Source organism: Drosophila mojavensis, unplaced genomic scaffold (assembly GCF_018153725.1).
Source record: "Drosophila mojavensis isolate 15081-1352.22 unplaced genomic scaffold, ASM1815372v1 contig_82, whole genome shotgun sequence".
Taxonomy (NCBI): Eukaryota; Metazoa; Arthropoda; class Insecta; order Diptera; family Drosophilidae; genus Drosophila; species Drosophila mojavensis.
The window spans coordinates 1,388,289-1,411,477 of NW_025318908.1; the positions used below are offsets into that span (position 1 = coordinate 1,388,289).

Here is a 23,189-nt window from a genome sequence, read left to right on the forward strand (position 1 = left end):
ATGTGTTCAACGAGTCGGGGCCTTGCACGAAAGCAAATTACGCATCTCTGAATTACACTGGCTACAGTTTTTCTACCTCCAATTGGCCAATATTGGGAACGAACCAACGCTAGCACTGCTCGGGGACCAGCGTGCAAGTTTCGCTGATGGAAATGCATTATGATGGCTCTAGTTACTGGATGAACTTTGGGCAAAATAATTGGATGGCGACTATCGAAATTTAAAGTTGAGTTTTTGAGACGACCATCGACACGTAGCAGCCCAATCTCATCAAGGAACGGTGACAGCGAGGCTAGACTGCTGGATGACGGAACCATTCCTTTATTTCGAAGAGCATTTATGTCGTCTGAGAGATGTGTTCGTTGAATCATTCTTAACAGTATATGAGTGCCGTTCCGGATGTCTGCTAGGGTTATTCCTGGACCATGACTTTTTTAATAAACTTTGATACGTATGCAAACGTACGCTGCAAGCGGCCGAAAGAATTCACAAACTTGCAGTCCATAGAGACATCATGGACTGCGTCCTTTACAAGAAGCACAGTTCTTCGACGCTCAATTGAAGTTCTTTCTGGAAGTGCTGAGACTGGCCACTGAGATCTGGGCTTACAGAGGAAACCTGGACCGTTGAACCAATGTAATGATGCATTTAAATCCGAGGGCAATGCACCCCGAGATAATATATCCGCGGGATTCAGTGTTGTAGGTATATAGTGCCATTCCATTGCTGATGTGAGATCTTGTATCGTGGCGATGCGATTTGAAACAAAAACGTTAAATCGTCCGGGCTCGTCATTGATCCAAGAAAGCGCAACAGTAGAGTCAGACCAACAATGAAACTCGCCTGCGAAAATGCCTAAGCGAGCCACTTCATTCATTAGACGCGCAAGCAACTCTGCCCCGCATAGTTCCAGCTTGGGAACCGTGAGCGTTTTTAGAGGCGCAACTCGAGACTTAGAGCAAAGCAACCTGCTGATGGTATGCTGACCTCTGGATACAATATAAATGCAAGCTCCGTATGCCTCGATGCTGGCATCGCAGAATCCATGGACCTCAACCTTCGATCCTGGTATTAATGATAGCCTGGGAAATGCACTACTAAGACCATTGCCAAAGTTGCTGCAAATGTCTAGCCATGCAGTGTGACATGCAGACGGGAGACTCTCATCCCAATCAAGTTTATGCCTCCAGAGTTGTTGCAAGAAGATTTTAGCTTTCGTTATTACTGGGCCGACCAGGCCGAGGGGATCATAAAACCTAGCAATAGACGAGAGAACAGAGCGCCTGGAGGGCTTAGAGGCTGAATTCAGAGCTAGATATGAGAAAAGAAGTTGATCAGATGCCGGATCCCATGCAAGGCCAAGTGTCTTTGTAATGTCGCTGCCATCGTTGAACCTAATGAGCGATTCCTTGTCGCAGTCTGTTACGCCGTCCAGTACCATGGGATGGCTTGAACACCACTTCCTCAATTTAAACTTCCCACATGCCAAGATTCCAGCTGTCTCTTGCATAACAAGTCTTGCTTCTTCGACTGAATTTCCTCCACTAATCAAATCATCAACATAGAAATCGCGAAGCAGTACGTCGGACCCGACTGGGAATGCGTTCCTTTCATCTACGGCAAGCTGATGCATGGCGCGCACAGACAAAAATGACGCTGGTTTTGTTCCATATGTTACCGTATCAAGCCTGAAAACTTCCAACTCATCATCTGGCGAATTCCTCCATAAAATGCATTGTAGATAGCTGTCCGGCTCAGGTACTTTCACGCAACGATACATTTTGCAAATATCGCCGGTGAGTGCAACTGGATAAGATCGGAAGCGCAATAATATGTCGACTAATTTTGGCTGAATGACGGGACCTGACATTAGAATGTCATTCAACGAATGCCCAGTTGTTGTAGATGCAGATCCATCAAAGACGACGCGAAGCTTGGTAGTTGTGCTATCATCCTTCAGAACGCAGTGATGAGGAAGAAAATATCTGCATAGATGGAATGAATTTAGAGGAACGCGTGACATGTGACCAAGTTCAAGATACTCTTTCAGAAATGCTGAGTATTGAGACTTTATATGCGGCAAACGACTCAATTTCTTCTCCAAATTGAGAAACCGATGTCGCGCTTGCTCATAAGAATCTCCAAGAAGCTCACAACTAAGCTTAACAGGCAGGCGTACTGTATATTGGCCACTAGCCAATCGATTGTAATGCCTCGCAAAATGCGCTTCGCAGTCTGAGTCTTCCTTGCTGAACTTTACAATGGAATCGCTGCAGCGCTCAACTTCCCAAAAGCGACGAACGAGACTGTCCAACTTGATATCAGCACAGGAGTCTGTAATCGGATCCAAAGGCGTCTTTGAAGCTATTAGCACGGAGTTGTGGTTGCGAGCCTCGCCACCTGATACAACCCAACCAAGACGAGTCTTCTGTAACAATGGAAGTCCAGGCATCAACTTGATTTGTCCCACACAGAGCAAATCATAAAACAGGCTAGCTCCGATAAGCAGATCTACTCGTTGCGGCCTATGGAAAGCTGGATCTGCCAGCACTATATTTTGCGGTATGCTCCAATTGCTCGTATTCACATTAGAACTGGGCTGCCTGCCAGTTATATTTGTAGCTACCATAGCCGTTATGCTAGTTGTATATTCAGATGCATGAGCTTGAAGAGTGAGGCAAATGCTGCTGCCATCCATGGCAACATTGGAGTCGCCTACGCCGCATACAGATGCCACCGATTTTGTTCTCTTAAGTTGCAGGAGATTCGCAAATCTGGCTGTAATGAGATGTAGTTGAGAGCCTGAATCTAAAAGTGCACGACAAGGAACAAGCTCGCCAAACCGATTCCTTGCCAGAACCACTGCGGTAGCCAGGAGCACAACATCGCTGTGCCGATCCTTGGATAAGAGAGTATTGGCTGGTGCTGAGGGCTGAGGGATGGTCTGTACTCTTGATGTTGAAGATTGTTGATGGGGCGGAATTGCTGCCTGCGATGTGCTGGAGTGGCCGAGATGAAGAAGCGTATGATGCTTGACTCCACAGACCCGACAACTGCGCGAGCCACATTGTCGCGACTGATGACCTCCCTTGAGACAATTCAAACATAAGCCAGCCTTTCGGACCTCATTCAGGCGAAGACTAGGAGACAAGTTTGCGAATCTTGGGCATTTGTAGATTGTGTGCTCAAGATCATTACAAAAATTGCAACTGTGAGTACTGTGGCCGGTTACGAGAAATGCTGATCTACTGGTAGCAACCTTACTGCAAGAATTCATCGGCTTACTTGACGAATAGTTTGTAAGAGCAAATTTCATCGATTCCAAAGTGCGGCAACGAAGCTCAAGAAATGAGGAGACTTCTTCATATCTGGGTATCTGAAGAGCCGTCTCTGAGTTGTCCAATTTCTCTTCCCATTTAGCTTGTGAGGCCTCATCAAGCTTCTGTAGCAGTATCTGAGCAATCATGGCACTGGCTATCTGCTCTGTTGTGCCCAGACTACTGAGCGCACGCATATGGACATTGAAGCTGTCAGATAGCTCACGCAGCTTGATTATGGATCCGTTTTCTACTCTTTTGAGACCTAAGATCTTTACGATGTGGGCCTGGAAGATTAAACGTCGGTTATCATATCTCTGCTTTAATAAATTTACGGCAATTGTATAATTATCATTAGAAATTTCCAAAGAGCGAACCGTATCCAACGCTGCGCCATCGAGGCAGGACCGGAGGTGCTGAAGTCTTTCCATATTGCTGATTTCTGGCCGACTTTCAATGATTGTAGAAAACATTGAGTAGAAATCAGCCCAATTAGCATATCCACCGCTGAACGTAGGTAACTTTAATGGCGGCAACGCAGGTGCAGCCTGCAATCTGGGAGCGGATGCGCGAGGAGGGTCACTTGGACGACTAAACGTGGAACTATGATGCACTTGAGCAGTACGACTTTGCACTTCGGACATTATTGTTGACTGCATGACCATTATTAAATCATCAAAGTCAGTGCGCAAATTGCTGGACATCTCAGTAAAGTCGAGCTCCTCTAGACTTTCATGGGCCTTGCTAAAGGAGTGGCTTAGCTTGTCGATATGCTCCAGTAGAACATTTAGAGTGCTGTCACTGTGATCGGCAAGAGCATCTGAATCGACCTTGGATTGTAGCTTTTTTACGCGTTCAAACACCGACTGTACCTTGAGCTTATAAAACCGCACGCGATCTTCGGGAGCAACTGCACTAGCATCTAAATTCGCCATGACGAGTACAGCAAGAGCAACACGATAGAGTTCAAAGTCGTTGGTGCGAGCGCGATTGCAAGAGTAAGTAAATGTATATATAGCGCAGACACAAACTTGGAATAAGTCGTATTTGTCGAGCAGAGTACTTGCAACTTTAATAAACTGGCAAAGAATTATATTATGGTACTCAAATAATATACACGTATGAATTGTTGCACACCGGTACGATTATTATGGACGCGCTCGTATCGCAGCCGTGGTGAAAGAGTGCAATGTCAACGAAGAATAACGGCAAGCATGTAATTACACTGTGCTTATGTAAACTTAATCACTTATAGATTGAAGCTATAGAACACGCAGTCACTAACCATAGACATAGTTCAGAAATTAGTTGATTCTTTATTAGATTGTCAATTGCAGAAGTTTTCGCATGTGTACTACTTTTACGGGCGCCAGTGTATTGCAGACCGAACGAAAGAGTGTCTGGCGAATTGGCAAAGTAACGGCACGCAACTAATCGCTATATACAATGCTTATGTTCACGGGTGTATGTATGTATGTGATGCTGTCAATATATATATGCAAATATGTAAAGAAACGAAAGAGAATCACGACGGGGTCACCAAATGTTGAGCTATCGAGATTTTTCGAATAGCTTTAAATTATTAAACGATTGAATTTACTTAGTGATTAGTTTATTAGCGATTATTAGAGTTTACAGAGTTTATGTGATAGACGCGAGCAAGCGACTAGTCTGTCGTGCTGTCCGCTACTATGTTTGTAATAGTCAATCTAACACTGCATCTGCTCTAAACAAGAGTTAATTGCATACTAACTACAATGTACGCGAGCCGGCGGATTAAGCTGAGCCGGTGCGTGGGTGAAAGAGACAACGCAAAAGGGAGAGCGTGATCTCCGTTACAAATTCTCTTACATGATAACATATTCTATGAACTGCCGCTCTTAATTACAATGAAGCGATGATTGCTGAGCCCAACACATGTTATAATCATAATCTAAAAGTGAAGATCGTACGTCCATAAAAAAAGTTATTAAACAATTAAGTTCTCATAGTAAGCGCACACTGCAGCCCATGCGTGGTTGCTTGTATGTGTATGTGTGTGTGTATGTGTGTGTGTGTATGTATACCTGTGTGTGCGTACGTGCGTGTGTGTGTGTGTGTGTGTGCGTGTTTCTTGTGTAAGCTGAAAGTCGCGAAAAAGTATTGAAATATCTATCGCTCCAAGGGTTCAGGGGATCTCGTAGTCGAGCAGTCTCGACTAGAGCTTTCTTACTTGTTAATGATAAACTTGATATGCGCGCTGTAATTACGGACATTTAAAAAAATTTTGAAGTCTCTAGCTCTTATATCTTCTCAAATCGACGCGTTCATACATACGGACAGACGGACAGGGCCAAATCAACTCAGCTCGTCACCCTGATCAAGAATATATATACTTTGTGGGGTCTGCCACGCCTCCTTCTCCCTGTTACATACATTTCAACAAAACCATTATACCCTGATTTCCCATTGAAAATGGGTTCAGGGTATAACAAGTAAGAAGGCTCCAGTCGAGACTGCTCGACTAGGAGATTCCCCTTAACCTTCTAATCTGATATTCTAATCAGTCTGCGCTTCATTTCGACACACATACATACACACGCACGTATTAGAACGCGCTCTGCTAACTGCGCAGTAAGCAGCGACTGCGCTTGGGCTGCACTGCAGTGTGGGCAATATTATGAGAATTTATTTGTTGAATAATTTCTTTTGTAGACATACGATCCTAATGAAACTTTTAGAGCGTAATCATATGGCTAAAATGTGTGTACATTCCAAAGCACAAGTCTCTAGTACTTGAAATGCGTTTTTTACAAATCTTCTGAGATCCTTTTGCTCATACGGACGGACAGACGGACAGGGCTATATCGACTCAGCTCGTCGTCCTGATCAAGAATATATATACTTTATGGGGTCTGAGATGATACCTTCTGCCTGTTACATACTTTTCACAAAACCATTATACCCTGATTTCCCATTTTCAATGGGTTCATGGTATAATAAAATAAAATGTAAATATAGAAATAATGCTATTATAAATAAAATCTGTATATAATAATTCAAAATAAGATATAATCACAATAAACACCATCCAGCCGAAGGCCCCTGCTGCCAGTGCTTAGCCTTAAGTTAGAGTTAATTATACTCATTCACGAAAGTGAATCATTATACTCATTCACGAAAGTGAATCAGTATATTGGTTTTGTGCAATGTCCGTCCGTCTGTCCGTCTGTCCGTATGAACGCAATCTATTTCGACTTAAAATTTGGAACACATACTCGTGTATATCTCCGATTTATAAAGTGTTAAAATTTTCCCGATCCGCCCACTAGGGGCGTGGCAAATCGGAAAATGCATTTTCCGATATACCAGAAATCATGTTAGTTAAAGAGCTAGAAAGCTGAAATTTGGTATTTAGGTCCGCGTCGACCACCCAAGATCACAAGCTATGGCGGATATATCTCCGCCCATTGGGGGCGTGGCAAATCGGATAAAACTGTATCTCCTAAAGTTGTAAACTTAGAATGCTGAAATTTTGCACGTCAGCTAATGGTATGATTCTATAAAGCCTGAAGATAAATTATAAGTCTACGCCCATTGGGGGCGTGGCAAATCGGACCTGAAGATATAGTGATTTTTCGAATTCTGCTATATTTTGGATACTATTGATGCCAGAGATCTCAAATTTTGTATAGATACTCAGGCTGATCACCTAGGACCAAAAAGCTTTGTCGGATATATGTGCGCCCACAGGAGGCGTGGCAAACCGAAAAAGTTTATATATCCTAAAGTATATATCCTAGAAGCTTCAAATTTTCATAGTTGAGTTACTGGTAGCCTCCTCTATCGATTCATCAAACAAATAATTTTTATGCCTCTTTAGGGGCGTGGCATATCGAAAAATACCTTGTAATTTTCACTTTTTTTAAGGGTAAGCAGTCAATCTTTACAGTTAGGGTAGAGTTATCTCGTTTTAAGAACTGACCAAAAATGAGGTGTCTACGCCCAGTTGGGGCGTGGCAAATTGGAAAAAACTGTATATTCTACAGTATTAGAGCGAAACTTAACTACTAAATTGTTGATGGGATGTGAATGAGTATTCCGCAGTCGGTAACGCCCGACTGCAACGTTCTTACTTATTTTATATTAATATAGGACCGAAAACTGTCACGGTTATCAAGCCTACTGAGTATCAATGGAAATTTGAATCTGTAGGGAAAAAACCTCGTTTTTCAAGTATTCGTCAAATTTTTTCAGTATTTTTAAGATCTACTATCCTACTCGTAGCGGAGACAAATCCAACAAATCAAAAACCATGAAAATTGGTCCAGCAGATCTCGAGTTATAAGTGGAGGAGCACTTTTACACAACTCTCATTTATATATATAGATTATTGAAACATAGTACAAAACAAAAACAAACTAGTAAGAAAGCTATAGTCGAGACTGCTCGACTACGAGATCCCCTGAACCCTTGAAGCAATAGCTATTTCAATCATTTTTCGCGTCTTTCAGCTTACACAAGAAACACGCACACACACGCACACACAGGCACACATACACACGCTCATACACACACAAACGCATACACACTGGCCACGAGTTCACCTTCAGTCGGGCGGGATACGGATCTGTAATTGACATTACTTTTGTCACTTCATCCCTCGTTCGGGAAGCAACATGGAGCCATTGCGATAGCTATATGGGCAGCGATCATACGGCACTTCTATTCACAATAGGTGAGCCACCTGCCAAGGCGTCAACCTTGTGGAGGGAATCGTATCGGCTGTATACTTTTGATCCCGCGGCTTTTTCAGAGGCCATTCGGGACGGGATCCCAAATCGTACGCTAAAGCTAGCCCTCGCCTTGCACCCTAGTACGTTCGCCGAATTATTGAACGAATTCTTACTACAAGAGACGTTCCCTACAAAATGGAAGACCCAGAACCTGGTATTGCTACCCAAGGCTGGCAAACCACCAGACGAGCCATCTTCATACAGACCGATCTGCCTCTTAGACACCATAGGAAAGGCGTTTGAGAAATTGATCTGCTCTAGACGGAGACTGCTATTGCTAGTGCCGGAGGCCAATCACCAAATCAATTTGGATTCCGGAAGGCCCGGTCAACAACGGATGCTCTAGAAAAAGTTGTTGGCCTGGCAACTTCCGCCATCCAAGACACCAGATGGAAGCACGGGACGAAGCAATACTGCATCATCGCGACCCTGGACGTTAAGAACGCCTTCAACACAGCTAGTTGGGATATGATACTGAATGCGCTGTCACAATATAATATCCCTAAATATCTAAAAGACATAATAAACAGCTACTTCAGAGGAAGAACACTGGTATACAACACGAGTGAGGGTCCCCAAACTCATACAGTGTCAGCTGGAGTACCCCAAGGCTCAGTGCTGGGGCCTCTCCTATGGAATATCATGTACGACGGCGTACTGCGCTTGGAAGTACCAGCAGGTGCGCACACCATTGGCTTTGCTGATGATGTGGTTGTCGTCGCCATAGGCAAGGAGCTTAAAGATACAGAGGACATGTGCAGCGAAAGTAATAATCGCATACGAAGCTGGTTGGCAGGAGCGGAGCTCGAGCTTGCGGCGCACAAGATGGAAGTCGTCCTAGTAAGCAGTCGCAAGAAAGTGCAGACTGGCATTATAAAGAAAGGCAGCGTCACCATCGCGTCAAAGAGGGCGATTAAGTATCTTGGCGTCATGTTAGACACAAGATTAACTTTCCGCGAGCACTTAGAATATGTGCATAAAAAGGCAGCTGATTCTTGTAGAGCTCTCTCAAGAATTATGCTTAACACGCGGGGACCTAACCAGCAACGACGTCTTCTTCTAATGAGCGTCATTAGGTCTGTCATCCTCTATGCTGCGCCAATATGGTCAAGAGCGATGGCAACGCCGAGCTACAGGAGGGACATTTGCGCGATCTACAGGCTGAGCACAATCAGAGTCAGCTGCGCTTTCAGGACTATCTCCGATGACGCGGCGCTTGTCATAGCCGGCATGGTGCCACTGGAGTACCTGGTCGCCGAAGCCGTGGAGCGGAATTCGCACGCGCCTGGGCGACACAACGCTATCGGGGCGAACAGCATTGCACGATGGCAAAGGAAGGAATAGCTCAGCTAAAGGAGCTCATCCTGGAGCTCGAGCCATGGGTTAACCGCAAACACGGCGAGGTTAACTTCTATTTTTCGCAGATCCTCTCGGGCCATGGATGCTTTCGGAGCTATTTGAAGCGCTTAGGTCACGAGGAAACTGATGAGTGCCCCTGGTGCGGCGAGGGCATGTGGAAGACGCCAACCACATCCTTTTCGTATGTGGACGGTTCCTGGAGGAGAGGCGTCGTCTGGAAGAGGCAGTGGGCCGCTCCATCAGAGCGGACAACATTGTCAACGCCATGCTGGAATCGGAGGAGGCTTGGGAACTAACAATCACCTTCGCGGCCACAGTGATGATGGAGCTCCGCAGAGTCGAGCGGATAAGAAGACGAGCTGTACCAGGCTAAGGTTGTGATGAATCACATCTTCTTACCCCAATCCTGACCCTAAGAAAACTGTTCCCGTAACCCCTTAAACAATAAAATAGAAAAGAAAAGAAGGCTAAAGAAAGAAGAAAATAATGCACTTATTTGGAGCAAGTCAGCACAGGGTAGCCTGCATAGCAACAGCAACAGACAAAACGAACGCGGACAGAATACGACTTTTTGAAACATAACGGCGCATCTCTCGCCCATTGACAAATTAAGAGTAAATGAGCAATGCGCACAGCCAAAGCGATTAAGAGCGAAAGCATCGTCTAAACAACGCTCTCTCACCGCATAGATGCAGCGACGCCGCCGCCGGCAAAAGCAGAGGCTTAAGAACAAAGAGCGCAGAGCGAGAGCGAAAGCATCGTCTAAACAACGCTCTCTCAGCGCATAGATGCAGCGACGCCGCCGCCGACTAAAAGCGAAAGCCTGGAATGTCGAAGAACAGAGAGCGCAGAACGAGATCAAGAGCAAAAAGCTTTGCTTAAACATAGCAAATATCGTTGCAATGCTCTCTCTCGGCGCATAGATGCAGCGCCGCCGCCGTCGGCAGAAGCGAAAGCTCTAGGCAGCCAGGCTTGACATTAATTGCCAAAATTTAATGAGATCACTTATCTTTACGGACAAGACCAAAATTAGAATATGGACAGTGACGCGGACAGGACTCGCCGGTAAGCCGACGGGAATTAGATTCTCGAGATATTTATTTTTTTTTTTTGTGTGCGCAGTTCTTTGTTTTGTTTTTATCATGTCACCAAGTGCCTTGTAGTGGGGAATATTAGTGAAACAGCTAATTTAAGTTTGTTTTTAAAAGAAGAAAATAATAATGAAATAAATGGAATAATATAATAATGAACGAAGTTGTGGATAGTTAGAGTGAATGATCAGTGGACTTTGGTAAAACGAGTCGTCGCGTTTGGGAGGCCGTGGTCGGCGGCGGTTGCAAAAGGACTTTGAGCGTTATACGCCAAAGGCTGGGATGCAAACCAGCCTGCCACTGCCTTCCCTGACTCGGTGACGCGTGTCTCACCGTAGCCCACCGGAACTGCACAATCGGGTTGCGAGCGTTATACGCCATAACCAGATTGCGCTGGCCTCCGGTTTGGGGTACGCGTTGAAAGGAGGAGTGACGTGTGTGTGTCGTTAAAGAAAGTGGCCAAATCGGATTCGGTGCAGCGGGATCGTGCCGAAGACCTCGAGCGTTATACGCCAGAGTCTGACGCGAGAGACCGGCCGCACCTAGTGATCTTCGCGTAGCCTAGCGGGAGTTGCGGCCACCGGCTCTGAGCGTTATACGCAAGGGCCGGATTGCCGCGGCCACCAGCCGGACTACGCATCAAGATGCGGGGAATTGGTTACTACTGTCGTGCACGAGGTTGGCCACCCAGGGGTTCGGTGCAGCGGACTCACGCAGAAGGCTCTGAGCGTTATACGCCGGAACCTGCTGCGGGAAGCCGCGTGCACCCAACCCTCACTGGAGCCTGGCGTGAGTTGTACAGCCCGGCTCTGAGCGCTATACGCCAGGGCCGGATTGGCAACGATGGTCAGGGTGGCCACCCTCGCGAGTAGTTGGGTTGCTATGTCGTCGATAGTGGGCGCTGCCACCGCTGGACTCGGAACAGCAGAGTCACGCCGAGGGCCTCCGAGCGCTATACGCCGGAATCCCAAGGCGAGAAACTGCTGCACACTGAGCGTCCAGCCACAGTTGGGCGGGTGCGGCCCGAACCAGCCCTGGGCGTTATACGCCAGGACTGGAGCGGGGCAGCAACCCGCGTGGCGGTGGACGAGACCGAGGTGGTGGCGCATAGTTTCGTGGGGAAGATTTTTCTTGTCAGGTTCTAGGTGGAAGACAGTGGAATCGCACTAAGGACTTCGAGCGTCATACGCCAGAGTCCGACGTGAGAAACACTGGCTTCCAAGGTACCGTACCGCTGCCCAGTGAGGGGGGTGGCACCGCTCAGCCTGGAGTGCTATACGCCCAGGCTGGGTTGTGACCGCCGCCGACTGGGCTGCGCGTCGGGAGGCTGAAAGAAACAGCAATTGGTCGGCGTCGGGAGTCCGGGCGCGGCGGGGACGCATGAAGGATTCTGAGCGTTATACGCCAGAATCTGGAGTGGGAAGCCGTCAGTGTCCGGTTCCCCTGGAGTGGACCACGTGTTTCACCGTCGCCCACGGCCTCGGACACACGACTCCGCGCCAAGTGTCATACACGGGCGCGGGATCGTGGAGAGATTCCGTGTGGCGGGATGGAATTGCGAGGACGGGCCATGGAGTCACGGGTGCCCGACGCGGCACACCAGCACAGAGTGGGTGCAATGCGACGCGGCGCGGAGCGTTATACGCTCGCGCCACGTCGAGGTGGCGACCCGCACAGGCATTCCCGGGGCAGGGCTACCGCCCATAGCCACCACACTTCTGAGCGTTATACGCTAGAGTGGGATGGTACTCGCCTCCGTTCTGGGTGACAATATCAAGTTGTCGGATTTACTTCTCTTATTAACCAATTCCAAGTCTTTCTCGCGCCCCAATCGCGGATAGTTTAGCCCTCGTGGCTCACTATCCGCTCTCATTCCGTGGTCTCAGCAAATTTTACAAATTTCTTGTAAGCGACTCTGGGGAAGACTGAGAGCTGTACCCCGGCCATAGAAATAACTTCCTTACAAGTGGCGCCCGAGCGAGATTGTTGAGTGAGGATTCTTTCTGGGATTAAAGCCCCGTTGGAAAGAACCCCATAAGGCACCAGAAAATTTTGGAATAAAAGAAACAGCCTAGAATCGAAAGAAAAAAAAAGAGAAAAATGACCGCTGAGACAGCAAAATGGCGACCATGAGACATTCAAAACTCATAAGACAGCACCAGAAAAAAAAATAGCACGTGACGGCACCGTTAGGGACAGACAGACGATGGACAGAGACGGAGAGAGAGAGAGAGAGAGAGAGACTGGACAGAATAGTCGAACCGAACTCACCACTCCTCGGCACCGAAGACACGAGGCCGATGACGCGTATAAAAGAAGCGAGCGCAACCTAACGAGGGTCACTCTTCTACCAGCCACCGACGCGCACACACCTCAGCGGAGGAATTCAACAAAAGAAAAACCTACCGACCTGCGACGTGTACACACTTCAGAGGAGGAATTCACCAAGGAGATTTAGCGCAGGACACCGACGGAATTATATTCAAGAATTCACCTTCGTGGGATATTCAAGTTTACTGGATTCATCGGCGTAAACGTATCATCGTGGGATATTCGAGTATTTACTGGATTCATCGGCGCAAAAGTATCATCGTGGGATATTCGAGTCTGTCTGGATTCATCGTCGCAAACGTATCATCGTGGGATATTCAAGTTTACTGGATTCATCGTCGCAAACGTATTTATTTATTTATTTATTTTCTTAAAGCTATTGACAAAAATGAGAGTCAATTTTAATTTAAAAAAGCCTATACAAAGTACACGATATAATTTCAATAGTAACACCAACCCGATGGGGGTATTTTATTTGCCAGTCCGGCCGGCTATGCCCACGTCTCACAGCCAAATATGGTCAGTGATACTATTGAAGCTATGAAAAGAAAGTGTTAGTAAGAAAACTTAAAAAAATAAAATATTAAAATGTAGGTTATTAAACAATATTTAGCATACTTAAAATAATTCTTAAAATAATAATAAAAAATAAAAAAATAATAATAATAAAAAAAATAAATAAAATAAAATAAATAAATAAATAAAAGGAGTTAAAAAAAAAAACCAATAATAAAAAAAAAAAAAAAAAAAGAATAAAATAAGAAGAGATAAAGTATAGAAAAAGAAAATGGCCGGTAATAAGAGAAGTTGCAAGAAAAGTTAATAAAAAGAATAAGAAATAATAAAAAGAAAAGAGTAATGGAAGAGCCAAAAATAGAGTATAAGAATAAAATTGAGAAATCACTAACACAACATTAGCAGCAAAAGCGTATGCCAATGCTTATGCCTGGGCATTGTGAGTGATTTCCCTAAGATAAGCTGATAGTACACTTTTTATTTTAGGAGGAGAGAGCTCTAAGGAAAAAACGTGATAATATTTATTTAAATTAACACAAAGAACATGAAACGCACTGTGCAAAGAATAATCCCTAGTGCACACAGGTAAATGAAGCGGACGATAGTGTCTAGTTGATCGGGACGGAACCAAAAAATTTAGACGACCCAACAAAGAGGACGAATCAATATCACCACTAATCAATTTATGCAGAAAAACAATTCCCTAAAATTGTTCTGCGATTGGTTAGCGATGGAAGATCAATTAGCTGGAGCCTACTATGATAAGACGGTAATCGTAAATTACTGTCCCATCTAAGGTCTCTTAAGGCAAAGAGAAGAAACTGTTTTTGGACCGATTCGATACGATCCTGATACAGTTTATGTTGCGGAGACCATACGACAGAACAATACTCTAGGATAGGACGCACAAGCGAAGTAAATAAGCGCTTGGTAATAAAAGGATCTTTAAATTCCTTAGACCAACGTTTAATAAAGCCAAGCACACTTTTGGCGTATGCCTCCACTACCAGCTTTAGTAGTAGACATAATCTTGTCATATTCACGCCCAGTAAGACCTGCACACTTAGTATGCATCATGTTATCACACAGCCAGCAACTTATAAATTGCGCTTGTGCAGAATCAACTGTTTGCCTGAAAGTGCAAGCTTTTTTGCAGCAACTCATATTGGCAATCGGGATAGATCACAAAATTACTGAATGTAAACAGAAATGTCACAACAAAGAGAGGTATAAATGTGTTGAGAGCGAGTCCAACAACAAACAGCCGTTACAGAGCGCAACGAAAATATATGTTTAGAGAGCGAATCAACAACAAAAACAGCCGTTACGGAGCAGATCAAAAGTCCTCAGCGAGAGAGTATACTTGCACACCACAAAAATCAAAGATTCAAGAGAGGCAAATACAACAACCGTAGATAGTGAGAGCAACTTATGCACACACTCACACAAACTTAGAAAGAGTGAACTGGGGAGAGCGCCAACAAATAGAAACACTAAAGCAAAAATGCAAATAATGAAACTAATGAACCGACACTGCACACAAAGCTTCACAAATTAAAAAAGCAAATTATTAAAAACGCAGTGAACAACGGATCAAACCTTGCACAGGATAATATAGATATTTGCTGTATACAACCGAACCGCAATTATGTGAAATTTAATAAAAATAATTAACTAAGAAAACAAGAATAATTGAAGAGCACAATAGTAAACACGTCTGTTAACTCTCACTGAGAACTCTCTTCGTGGGATACTCAATCTTTCTGGATTCATCGGCGTAAACTTATCATCGTGGGATATTCGAGTATTTACTGGATTCATCGGCGTAAACGTATCATCGTGGAGTATTCAAGGAGTTCACTGGGTGCATCGGCGTACAAATATCATCGTAGGATATTCAAGTATTTACTGGTTATCGTCGTAGAAGTATCATCGTGGAGTATTCAAGGAGTTTACTGGATTCATCGTCGTAAAAGTATCATCGTGGGGTATTCAAGGAGTTCACTGGATTTATCGTCGTAGAAGTATCATCGTGGAGTATTCAAGGAGTTCACTGGGTGCATCGGCGTAAAAGTATCATCGTGGGGTATTCAAGGAGTTCACCGGATTTATCGTCGTAGAAGTATCATCGTGGAGTATTCAAGGAGTTCACTGGGTGCATCGGCGTAAAAGTATCATCGTGGAGTATTCAAGGAGTTTACTGGGTGCATCGGCGTAAAAGTATCATCGTAGGGCATTCAAGGAGTTCACTGGGTTTATCGTCATAAAAGTATCATCGTGGAGTATTCAAGTATTTACTAGATTCATCGTCATAGAACTTCCTCGCTAAGATCAAGGCGTATAACAACAAGCAATGACAGGCAATACAGGATGGGTCAGTTATAGGCGAAAGGCGGAGCTGGAGGCCATTCTCATCGAACTGGGATTGGAACCACATGGTCTCGTGGACGAGCTACGGCGGCGACTAACCGCATATATCAATAGGGATGACCTCAGCGAGGGGGTGCAACAGAGGCTGGATTACTGGGCCGAGAGTTACGGCAATCGGCCATCTCCGGACTCGCGACCACCCAGCCCCAACCCCCCAAAAGACGAAAAGCAGGCAGAAGTCGAGTCAGACCGGCTGAGCGGGCCTACACAACTCCTCATTCCGCCCGTGGAAAACCCTCGGACAAGAGTTACCATAGCGTCGGCACCAGCGAACGCCATAGGCCCAATCAGAGGAGACGACCCGCCAGCCCGGCAAATAGTGCAACCACGGAAATGGGGGGTGACATTTAATGGCCGCACCGACCCGTTACGTTTCATCGAGCAATTGGAGGAGCGCGCCGTAGGCTACCAAGTGGATGTCAGCTACCTGCCGAGAGCGATGCCAGAGTTACTGACTGAGCGGGCCGAGGATTGGCTGAGGGGAAGCGGACTCCAAGGCGCGTCGTGGGAAACTTTTAGAAGCGAATTTCTGCAATTCTTTCTTCCGCCACGGTATTTCAAACGCCTTGGAGACGAAATACGGGCCCGGATGCAGCGCGTAGGCGAACCGTTTCAGGACTATCTTATCGCTTTGCGAGTGATGATGCAGCGGGCAGGACTGACGGACGCCGAACAATTGGAACGAGCATACGACAACATGTTGCCCACGTACCAACTGTATATGAAGCGCGATGAATGCCGGACAATGACAGAACTGACACGACTGGCCGTCACTTACGAAGAATTACGGGAGTTGAAAGGACAAAGAGAATCGACCAGGAACCAACAACCCGCAACTGTCGCACCACGCGGACACGTTAATCCTTTCCGGAATGCCCCGAATCATACCGCCACAACTCCGGAGAACCACGCGATAAATCGATCCGTGACACACGAGAATGGGGCTCCTATAGATGTGCGGAGAGCGTGTCGTCGATGCGGAGAAATAGGCCATTTTTCTAGGGAATGCCGCAGAGCCCAAGTATACTTCTGCTGGGACTGTGGCCAGAGGGGCATTATGACGCGGGATTGCTGCCGAAGAGCCACACCGGGAAACGAATCCCGTCTCCGTCCATCAGGGGAGGTGGTGGAGACGAGTCGACCAACTCCCCAGAACCAGAAGAACTAATCAAAATCCAGAAGGGTCGAATCGTCGCGACGGTGGTGGTTAATGGGCGCCAACTGGATGGCACCATCGACACAGGGGCGACGAGGAGTTTCGTCGGAGCGGAAACGGCAAGGAGGTTGGAATTGATGGAGGCAGCCGGGGGAGTTTGTATCCGAGTAGCTTTAGCGGATGGGACGTCACGCGAAGTCGACCATACCGTTAGAGCTGACATAAAGTTGGGAACTCGGGGAGTCACGATCCCGGTACTCGTCTTGCCGACGCTAGTGGACGAACTAATCTTAGGAATGGACTTTTTGGCAACGATGCAGGCCACGATTCAGTGCGGGAATCATCGCGCGATTATTAAAGAAGGGGCTCAGACGATGACGCCGGCGATCCACCGTGGAGTCTCGCTACGGCCCACGTCGATGGGAAATCAACGTGACGATACTCCGTTAACCCAAGTCACCCAGGTGGGACGGAATGAAGAGCCCGAGAGCGAAGGCCAGGCAACAAGTATCCCGATGGCGAGGAAAAGGGAAGTCTATCAACCAAGTCCAGAGGACTCACCCACCGACCAGGAAGTGGACAACCCACTCGGGAATAATCCAGATGTGGTAGCATTTTTGACGGAGGAGCTCGAGCGATTCTATGACCTCAAAGGGACCACTCACATCGCGGAGCATAGGATAACTATGAAAGATGATCGACCCATCAAACAACGCTACTATCCAAAGAATCCAGCCATGCAAAAGATCATAAACGAACAGATAGATGAGTTGCTGGCACAGGATTGTATCGAACCATCACGGAGTCCTCACAGTGCGCCGATTGTATTGGTACGGAAGAAGAACAATAAATGGCGTATGTGCGTGGACTACAGACAACTGAATGAGCGGTCTATTCCCGACGCATACCCACTCCCCAGAATGACGCATATTCTGGAAAAGCTACGGCATGCGAAGTATATATCAACGCTAGACTTAAAGAACGGCTATTGGCAGATTCCAATGGCCAAGGAGAGTCGGGAGTGTACGGCATTTACGGTACCAGGACGCGGGCTTTTCCACTGGAAAGTAATGCCATTTGGGTTACATTCCGCTCCAGCCACCTTCCAACGCGCTCTGGACAGTATCATCGGGCCCGAAATGGAACCATACGCGTTCGCCTACTTGGATGACATCGTGGTGGTAGCCGCGACTCTGGAGGAGCACATGCGAGTCTTGCGTGAAGTATTCCGCCGCCTACGCGAGGCCAATCTTAGGCTCAACCCGGACAAATGCGCATTCTTCAGGAAAAGTATCACTTATCTGGGCCACGTAATCAGTGACCAGGGAATCCACACCGATCCAGATAAAATCGTAGCTGTACAGAATCTGAAGCCACCCACTACCGTGAAGGAGCTTCGACAGTGCGTCGGGCTCGCATCATGGTATCGACGGTTCGTCCCAAACTTCGCCGACGTAGTACAGCCCATGACTATACTCCTGAAAAAGGGCCGCAAGTGGGAATGGGGTGCCCCGCAGCAAGCAGCGTTCGAGGATTTGAAACGGAAATTGACAGAAGCACCAGTATTGGCATGTCCGGATTTCAACAAGCGTTTCATCCTACAAACAGACGCTAGTGATCATGGTTTGGAGGATGGACAGGAAAGGGTGGTGGCATATGCCAGTCGGCGACTAGCCCCACCAGAAGTAAATTATACAACCACGGAGAAAGAGTGCCTCGCTATCGTATGGGCGATCCGGAAACTGCGTTGTTACCTGGAGGGCTACGAGTTCACCGTAGTAACCGACCATTTAGCACTGAAGTGGCTGAACTCCATCGAGAACCCGTCAGGCAGGATAGCCAGGTGGGCCCTGGAGTTACAACAATACCGCTTTGAAGTATGCTACCGTCGAGGGAAACAGAACGTCGTGGCCGACGCCTTGTCTAGGCAACCAGTGGTGAAGCTCAGTCTCACCAAAGAGGAGACCCCCCACTGCCAATGGTGGACTCGGATGATGGCCCAGGTCAAGAGCAATCCCAGCCAGTATCCCGACTATGTCATAGCAAACGATCAACTATATCGCCGGACACAAGGGCGACCATCCGAAGAAGAGTACGTACCTTGGAAGCTTTGTGTTCCGCGGAACGCTCGGGCTAGAGTCCTCCAAGAATGTCACGACCAACCAACGGCAGGCCACCTGGGGATGAGAAAGACAGCGTTGAGAGTAGCGCAGCGCTACTACTGGCCCGGCTATTTCCGAGACGTGGCCACCCACGTTCGGCGTTGCCCGACGTGTCAGCAGTATAAAGTTAGTCAACGACAGGCAGCGGGCAAGATGCTGACTCGCCAGGTAATGGAGCCATTTCACACCGTATGCGCCGATTTCGTGGGACCTCTTCCGCGCTCGAAAGCCGGACATACGATGCTGTTGGTATTGTTTGATCACTTCAGCAAATGGGTCGAGCTTGTGCCGTTACGCAGAGCAACTTCGGCCACCTTAGAACAAGCCCTGCGGGAAAGGATAATGAGTCACTTCGGAGTCCCGAAGGTCCTGGTGTGCGACAACGGAACACAATTCACCAGCAAAGCCTTCAAGGATTACACGAGGCGGGCGGGTATAGAGTTACAACACACCGCACCATACAGCCCGAACCAGAACCCAACGGAGCGTGCAAACAGGACAGTCAAAACTATGATTGCACAATATTTAGGGAAACGCCAAAACGAATGGGACACCCTACTACCTGAGTTCAGCCTGGCTATTAACTCCAGCATCTCGGACACAACGGGATACAGCCCTGCATTTCTAGTACAAGGGCGAGAGCCAAGGTTGCCAGGAGCCTTGTACGAGGAAGTCACCCCTGGACCAGGCAGAACGACCCCCACAGCAGAAGAACGGGCAAAGCAGCTGCAAGAGGTATTCAAAATCGCCCAAACAAATGCTAGTAACGCCTCCGCGGAGCAAGGCCGTTATTACAACCTGCGGAGAAGAGACTGGCGGCCCACCCTGGGATCGCTAGTAATGGTACGCACTCACTTCCTCAGTAAGGCCGCCGAAGGATTCGCTGCTAAGCTAGGCCCACGGTATGATGGGCCATACAAGGTCGTCAGCTTTGTGTCTACAAACATCGTGAGACTGCAACGACCAGGCACAAGGCAGCGTAGGACGGCCAACGTGGCCGATCTAAAGGAGTTTCACGAAGGCCCCGATGACGAGGATGATCAAGATGCGAACGCCAGGATAGTTTAAGGGGCGGGGAAAAACACTTATCTTGTATTAGTTCTAAGACACACAGGTAGACATAAGGCACTATAGGTAGGCACTAGGCATAAGCGCAGGCATTAGGTAGCAGTTCCCCTTGTTTTTTACTAATTTTACAATTAAAAAAAAAACACCCCACAGCACACCTGAGCGACCGCCTCGCAGTACGCGCTGGAGGGATGGCAACCGCTGGGCGGCCCAGCTAGCCCAGGAGGAGGAGGCAGCAGCGGCCGCTGAGCAGCGTAGGGAGGCAGCTCGCAGGGCGGAGCGGAGGAGACAGCATCTAGCGGCGCACATTACGCAGCAGTGGGTCAGCCACCACAACCGGCACTACCCAGTGGTGACAGCGGAGCGCCAGCAGGCCCGTCGCGAGGCTCAGCGGGCACGGGCAGCAGCCTTTGGACCCGGGGTCCGATTAGCCGGGGAAGAGCGGGTGGATTATATCCCGCAGTACCGACGTCCGTCAGACGTAGAGCTGCTGGAGGAGGTGTATTTGGCCGTGGTGCTGGATCGCTCGCTGTCGGAGTCAGCCAATACCGACACCCCAGCCAGCACCCTCCCCGAGGCCGATACCCAGGAGACCACCACAATAGCACAGGCCCCTACCACAACCCCCACCGCCATCATCTCCGCCAACCCCGCCGAAGCCAGCCAGGATAGGACCCCAACCACAACACCCGTCGACATCATCTCCACCGACCCCGCCAGCACCATTAATCCGTCCACACCCGCAGCCTCAGCCTCGTCCAGCCCATGCACCCCACCCCCTTTCCAGGGCGTGACTCCCGCCTGGACCCTGTCCGACGACAGCGGTTTAGACGACGAAGCGGAAGCAGGGCGCCGGCAGAGTTCCCCGGAGGAGACCGATGAGGATCGGCGAGCCACCCCACCCCGCCTACCCCAAACCATATTAGGCGACGCGGGCAGTCGCGTAGGGGAGGGCCACCATGCCCGTCGACGGCGGCTGGAGAAGGAGAAAAGGACACACCCCCGGAGGAAGACACCGCGCAAGCCCCAAGGACACCCGGGCGCACGCTGCCAAGTCAGGGCCTCTGGGTAACCACGCCCGCAGGGTGGCTAACCACCGAGACCACCCTGCCATACGACCTCGTGGCACATGTGGAGAGGGAACTCCAGGAACCAGCCCCGAAGCGTATTCGGTACGCTAAGGAGTTCGACGGGCAGCGCTACCGAATCAGCCGGAATCGCACCGGGCCCCCAGCTATACTGCGGCTACCGGAAGCGGCGACACCAAACGCCCCCTCGGCAACAAAGGGGGGGGTGTGATGAATCACATCTTCTTACCCCAATCCTGACCCTAAGAAAACTGTTCCCGTAACCCCTTAAACAATAAAATAGAAAAGAAAAGAAGGCTAAAGAAAGAAGAAAATAATGCACTTATTTGGAGCAAGTCAGCACAGGGTAGCCTGCATAGCAACAGCAACAGACAAAACGAACGCGGACAGAATACGACTTTTTGAAACATAACGGCGCATCTCTCGCCCATTGACAAATTAAGAGTAAATGAGCAATGCGCACAGCCAAAGCGATTAAGAGCGAAAGCATCGTCTAAACAACGCTCTCTCAGCGCATAGATGCAGCGACGCCGCCGCCGGCAAAAGCAGAGGCTTAAGAACAAAGAGCGCAGAGCGAGAGCGAAAGCATCGTCTAAACAACGCTCTCTCAGCGCATAGATGCAGCGACGCCGCCGCCGGCAAAAGCAGAGGCTCAAGAACAAAGAACGCAGAGCGAGAGCGAAAGCATCGTCTAAACAACGCTCTCTCAGCGCATAGATGCAGCGACGCCGCCGCCGACTAAAAGCGAAAGCCTGGAATGTCGAAGAACAGAGAGCGCAGAACGAGATCAAGAGCAAAAAGCTTTGCTTAAACATAGCAAATATCGTTGCAATGCTCTCTCTCGGCGCATAGATGCAGCGCCGCCGCCGTCGGCAGAAGCGAAAGCTCTAGGCAGCCAGGCTTGACATTAATTGCCAAAATTTAATGAGATCACTTATCTTTGGACCCCCGCAGCGAACAGACAAAATTACGGACAAGACCAAAATTAGAATATGGACAGTGACGCGGACAGGACTCGCCGGTAAGCCGACGGGAATTAGATTCTCGAGATATTTATTTTTTTTTTTGTGTGCGCAGTTCTTTGTTTTGTTTTTATCATGTCACCAAGTGCCTTGTAGTGGGGAATATTAGTGAAACAGCTAATTTAAGTTTGTTTTTAAAAGAAGAAAATAATAATGAAATAAATGGAATAATATAATAATGAACGAAGTTGTGGATAGTTAGAGTGAATGATCAGTGGACTTTGGTAAAACGAGTCGTCGCGTTTGGGAGGCCGTGGTCGGCGGCGGTTGCAAAAGGACTTTGAGCGTTATACGCCAAAGGCTGGGATGCAAAACCAGCCTGCCACTGCCTTCCCTGACTCGGTGACGCGTGTCTCACCGTAGCCCACCGGAACTGCACAATCGGGTTGCGAGCGTTATACGCCATAACCAGATTGCGCTGGCCTCCGGTTTGGGGTACGCGTTGAAAGGAGGAGTGACGTGTGTGTGTCGTTAAAGAAAGTGGCCAAATCGGATTCGGTGCAGCGGGATCGTGCCGAAGACCTCGAGCGTTATACGCCAGAGTCTGACGCGAGAGACCGGCCGCACCTAGTGATCTTCGCGTAGCCTAGCGGGAGTTGCGGCCACCGGCTCTGAGCGTTATACGCAAGGGCCGGATTGCCGCGGCCACCAGCCGGACTACGCATCAAGATGCGGGGAATTGGTTACTACTGTCGTGCACGAGGTTGGCCACCCAGGGGTTCGGTGCAGCGGACTCACGCAGAAGGCTCTGAGCGCTATACGCCGGAACCTGCTGCGGGAAGCCGCGTGCACCCAACCCTCACTGGAGCCTGGCGTGAGTTGTACAGCCCGGCTCTGAGCGCTATACGCCAGGGCCGGATTGGCAACGATGGTC

At 48.3% G+C, this 23,189-nt stretch overlaps 1 protein-coding gene across 2 annotated transcripts; it reads right to left on the reverse strand.

Annotated features, from left to right (window-relative positions):
- Positions 1–14: 14 nt before the first annotated feature.
- LOC122757824 lies at positions 15–10,281 on the reverse strand. 2 transcript variants are annotated; one of them, XM_044011391.1, is made up of 2 exons: positions 10,276–10,281; positions 15–2,847 (listed from the first exon to the last, which is right to left on the reverse strand). In XM_044011391.1, the coding sequence occupies exon 2, from the start codon at positions 2,696–2,698 to the stop codon at positions 413–415; it is 2,286 nt and encodes a 761-aa protein (XP_043867326.1). In that variant the 5' UTR covers positions 2,699–2,847; positions 10,276–10,281; the 3' UTR covers positions 15–412. The 2 variants fall into 2 exon arrangements, with proteins under 2 accessions (XP_043867326.1, XP_043867325.1); XM_044011390.1 differs by having other exon boundaries at positions 15–3,939.
- Between the last annotated feature and the right edge of the window lie 12,908 nt (positions 10,282–23,189).